Consider the following 5571-nt stretch of genomic DNA (forward strand, 5'->3'; position numbering starts at 1 on the left):
TTACAGCACACAGAATTCTTCTTCGAAGCAGCAAGGAGGAAGAAATCTCTCACTTTCCCTCCACTCTTACAATCTCTCGAAGAATTCCTCACAATTTTTACACACTATTGAAACCTTTCTAACCTCCAGGAACTCTCTCTAGCACTTCTTCCCTCTTCAATTTTCGGCCAAAATATTCTTTTAAAGTTGTGGATGAGCTTTCCAAAAAGTTGCCTAAGCATCCCTTCAAAATTTGGCCTTATCCAAAAGCCTGATTGGGCATAACCGCTGAGCTCGCCGTCGGCGGCCTCGAGGGCGCTGTCGGCGGACCTTCTTAATGAATTAGTTCTGGAGTCTCGGGAAAATCTCGCCATCGGCGGGGTCGATGGCGTCGTCGATGGCCTAGTTCAATTCTGCACATTTTGGTCCTTCTCGCTCCAAATTCGCTCTTTTTTGTATCTTTCACACTCCAGACTTCTTTAGGTAATTCACAGTTTAATGGAATAGATGACCGCCTGTTGATCAAATAAACTGCAGTACTAACCGCTTCTACCCAGAAAGTAGGTGGTAGTCCGGCGTGCAATCTCATGCTTCTAGCTCGCTCATTAATGGTCCTGTTCATGCGCTCTGCAACACCATTTTGCTGTGGTGTTCCTGGAGTGGTCTTCTCCATTCTGATTCCCTGAGCTGCACAGTACTCCTTGAACCCACCATCAATGTACTCACCTTCATTATCAGACCTCAGACATTTCAGCTTTAAGCATGTCTCTGTCTCAACCATGGTCTTCCAAGTCTTGAATATACTGAATATATCAGATTTATACTTCAAAAAAATAAACTCATACCTTTATGCTATGATCATCAATAAATGAGATGTGGTAATGAGAGCCTCCAAGAGATGCTACTGGAGAAGTTCCCCACACATCTGTGTGTACTAGATCCAGCTTTCTTACCTTTGACATCCTGCCACCATTCAAGAAACTGACCTTTCTCTGCTTCCCCATAATGCAACTCTCATAGATGCCATGATCAACTGCTTCAGTTCTGGTAGCTTCCCTCTGGACTGAAGTTCCTGCATACCTCTTTGACTCATGTGGCCAAGTCTGTAATGTCACATCTCTGTTGTGCTCTCTACAACAATAATATCAACACTATTAATTAAACCAGTAGTCATATATAACGTATATGTTTTCTTACCCCGAGCCAGTACCAATGCTCTTTTATTAATCTTTTAGGTGCTATCTGAGAAAACTACTGAATGTCCACGTTCATCAAGCTGTCAATAGAAATAAGGTTCTTCTTCAGTTCAGGAATGTGTCTGACCTTTTTCAAAGTCCACTTGTTCTTGTATGAAAGTGCAATGTCAATATCTCCCATTCCTACTACGTTCAGAGCTTCTCCATCTGTCAGATATACTTTTCCAAAGTCACCTCCAACATAGTCCCACATCAATTTCCGATGAAAAGTTGTATAGAAAGAAGCCCCTGAATCCAGTATCCAGTCATCAATAGAACTATGAATTATCAGCAGTAATGCATCTTGTGCATCATGTGATTGCATCATGTGATTCTTCAGTTACCACATTTGCACTGTCATTCTCCGTCTTCTTAGGAATCCTGCGGTTCCTCTTTATGTGGCCAGTTTTACCACAATTCCAGCAAGTTACTTGTTTACCAGGTCTTGATTTGCTCCTGCTTTTATTCTTTGATTTTGATCTTTTGATTTTCCCTTGTTTGAGTTCTTGTTTTGTGATCTCCCTCTGGAATCAACATTGAATGCTGAACTCAAACCTGAGATCTCGCCAGAATCTTTCTTGCGCACCTCCTCAACTAAAATCAAATCACGAATATCTTCATATTTCAATTTTGATTTATCTGCAGAATTATTAATTGTCATTCTCATAGCTTCCTAGCTATTTGACAATGAAGCCAACAAAACCAGTGCACGTATCTCATCATCAAATTCAATTTTCACAGACGATAATTGATTTGTGATAATACTGAAATCATTCAGGTGTTGTATAACAAACGTACCTTCCGTCATTTTCAAATTGAATAACTTCTTCATCAGATATATCTTATTATTCGTCAATGACTTTTCATACATACCTGACAGAGCTGCCATAAGATCTGTAGTCGTCCTCTCCTTGACGAAGTTATGTGCAATGAACCTTGATAGGGTCAATCGAATAACCCCAAAAACCCGCCAATCTAACAAATTTCATTCAGCTTCATCCATTCTTTCAGGTATTTTCCTCAATAACAGAAAATTGAGTTTCTTCCCAAAGAGGTAATCCTCTATATGTATCCTCCAGTAACCAAAATTTGTGTCATCAAACTTCTCAATCCCTGAAACCTTCACTTCATCTTCAACAATTGACTCTGATACCAGTTGTTGTGGTATATTTAAATAGAATGATCGACGATGAAGTGAAAAATAGAACGACAAAATTCACACCAGAAAACAACACAAAAACACACACAAATTTATGTGGTTCGACAAATTGGCTACATCCACGGAGTTGCAGAGGATTTTACTAATTATGAAATTTACACCAGTGGATCGTCTCTAATTACAAGAGCGAACTCTCTCTCTCTCTCACTTCTTCACTCTTCTCTCTAAACCAAGATACACTAAAGAAGAAGAAAAGCATACAAGAGAAAAACCTATTTCTCCTCTGCTGCAAGCCAACAAGAAGAAATCAAGAAGAGCACATTCTACTTCTTCCTTCTGCCAAGCACAAGAAGAATCTTTCACCAACTGAAGGAGGCGTGGGCGAAGACGAAGAGGATTTCCTGTTTTGCGAGAGACGGATTGTCGGGAGGGAAGCCTTCTGGTTTCACGAGAGATGGAGACATAGCTTCTGTTTCGCGAACGAGAGAGGTGGAGACGGGAGGAGAGTTTATGTTTCTCGAATTGAAGAAGGCGGGACGTGTTTCGCAAATCGAAAGCGGGAGTCGGGCGTAGGTAAGTTATTATTTTTTATTTTTTTATTGTTTTTATTAGTAACTGTCTCCACATAACATCTTTGTACATCAAAAATATGTTCGCGTGAATCTCAAAGAAATCCAATGGGTCTTATAGCTTATAAACACCGGATGATGGTGCATCCAGATAGTAAAAAAACGGAAACATCAAGCGTCATTTCCCTCGGTCGGAACTATGAGCCGGCTGAACAGAAGCATGGCCGAATGAAAAAATAGAAGGAGCCCAATTTGAAAGACAGTCGTTTATAACTGACTCCCTCAGCCGATTTTGAAACTCCTCATAAAATGGCTAAATGGCCCCAGGAACACCTTTCTGCCCTCTTAGAAGGCTCATTGTCCAATAAGAACAGCCAATTAGATTACGGTAGTACATCCTCTGCTTGACGACCCAATTTATCATAACACCGACAGAGCCTCTTCTCATAATTCATATATATATATATATATATATATATATATATATATATATATAAAGAAGCGAGACCATGTGTGTACATCAAAAATATGTTCGCATGTTTCTTGAGAAAATCCAATGATGTCGCTTATAAAAACCATAGGATAGTGCATCGAGATAGTCAAAAGGTAGAAGCCTCAAGCGTTGTTTCCTTTGGTCGAAAATATAAGTCGACCGACCAAAAGCACAACCAAATGAAAAAATAGAAGAAGCCCAATCTGAGGGACAATCATTCAAGATGAGCTCTCACAATTGGTTCTAGAACTCCTCATTCAATGACCAAAGAGCCCCAACGAAACGCCTTTCTGACACTTTGAGAAAGTTCCTTATCCAATGAGAGCTACCAATCAGATTATGGTGGTACACCCTCTGCCTAACGACCCAATTTATCCCAACGACAGAAGGGCCTCCTCTCAGAATTCTCTCTTGAGAAGGCCGATCAATAACCTTTTAGATGATCGAATTTCTACGGACCGATCAAAGGCTTCCTTTCGACCAGGGGATAAGGTTATCAATTCATTGGATGCCCCTCTTCAAACATTTATGAATACGAAACGATGATAACATCAGTTATGAATACATAAGGGTGTCAGAGTTGGTTGCAAATATGAAAATGTGTCATAATATCTTATAACGCCCCTATTAAAATAGGGACAAATATGTAAATTTATATTAGAACCTCAAAATCTATAAATATGGTTCATTTCTAAAATAAAGGACTACTGAATTAACTCTATCAAAACTATTTTGTTATTGTGCACTCTCTTTCTTTATGTTTCTCTCATCCATTCTATGCTCTAAAACTTAGGTTTGACACACTGGACAATTATGAATTCAATATTCTAAAAGGTGTGATAAGCATGAATCATGACATCAAATAAAATATGAGCACTTCACAAAAAAAATCTTCTAGAAGACACATCAAATAGGAAGTGCACAAGGAAATTTGTGCAATAGTAAATTAAAGAACTTAGAGACCAAATAATGGGTCAGATTGCGGAATTGACGAATAGGATACTCGAGGGATGAGCGCAAGCTCCACAGGAAACAGAACCCTCGAGAAAACGAACCGAGACCCTAAGGTTGTTAAGCGGCTCAGGGGTAGAAAGAATGGGGGACTTCTAATACCAAGATATTGTTGGGTCTAAACTATTGATCAAACAACATTTTGGGTGTTTGGAGGTCCACCTCTAGCTAGGGAATGCAGTATCCCAAAATATCTCTCCCTACAAGAAAAACCTCAATTATCATCGAACTTTTTCGAAGCTAATCGGGCATCTTACACGTTAGCGTCAAAATAATTTTGATATTAAAATCAACATCATGATATACCAAAATAATGTGTTATTTTAAGTATACATTTTATGCTTATTTTTTGTGATAATTTTAGGCATTTGAAGTAAAAGTAGCAAAAAGAACAAAATTTGGAGCCAAAATAGCGAATTTTGTGATTATGGCGCCTGAAGCCCCACTTTACAGAGAGTTGGCGCCTGAAGCGCCATTTTACAGAGAGCCGGCACTTGAAGTGCCAGACTCGACACCTGAAGAGCCAGAACCCAAAACAACGCGGATTTGAGCAACTTGGCGCTTGAAGCGCCAGAATCAGCGCTTGAGTCGTAAGAAACAAGTTTTGATGAATTAAGGCGGTTCAGTACAAATTTTGCACAAATTTTGAAGGCTACAAAATGTTTCAAATGCCCCATGGAGCGATTCAATGCTTCTAGACAATTTGGAAGGCTCTTTAGTGAAGGGATATTTTTGTTGAATCAATAGACATGTCTTTTGGAATTCAAAAAGTTTGACTTTGGATAGAATTTTGGAGGAATTTTGAATTTTTTTTAGGGAGGCAGCCTCTAATATAAAAGAGATGTTTTTGAAGAACAAGAGAGGAAGAGGTTGAATGAAGGGTGGTGGTGTGTGGCGTGTAAGGGGTGGCGAGAGAGAGAGAGAGAGATAGAGTTTAGTGGAGAGATAGAAAGTTAAGGACTTGGAAATTTTATTCAAGGGTTGTAAGAGGAGAGGGAAAGTGACAGAATTCTTCATCATTACAATTCCAAGAGACAATTGAGAGTGCTTGTAAAGTGGCAAAATACTTAAAGAAAACTTCTAGGGATTTGCTTAAGAAGGATTGTGAGATAAGTTGTGTCTTTT

General features: G+C 39.2%; 1 protein-coding gene across 1 annotated transcript in view; it reads right to left on the minus strand.

Annotated features, from left to right (window-relative positions):
• The window catches only part of LOC110018613 (oligopeptide transporter 1-like), a 19945-nt gene extending 14822 nt beyond the window's left edge, over positions 1 to 5123 (minus strand). Inside the window, exons 1-4 of the mRNA XM_020715976.1 lie at positions 4898 to 5123; positions 1235 to 1463; positions 825 to 1110; positions 524 to 772 (exon numbers count right to left, since the gene is read on the minus strand). Coding sequence (XP_020571635.1) covers positions 524 to 772; positions 825 to 1110; positions 1235 to 1463; positions 4898 to 5123 — 990 coding nt within the window. The remainder of the gene's footprint in view (positions 1 to 523; positions 773 to 824; positions 1111 to 1234; positions 1464 to 4897) is intronic.
• Between the last annotated feature and the right edge of the window lie 448 nt (positions 5124 to 5571).

Source organism: Phalaenopsis equestris, unplaced genomic scaffold (genome assembly GCF_001263595.1).
Source record: "Phalaenopsis equestris unplaced genomic scaffold, ASM126359v1 Scaffold000026, whole genome shotgun sequence".
NCBI lineage: Eukaryota > Viridiplantae > Streptophyta > Magnoliopsida > Asparagales > Orchidaceae > Phalaenopsis > Phalaenopsis equestris.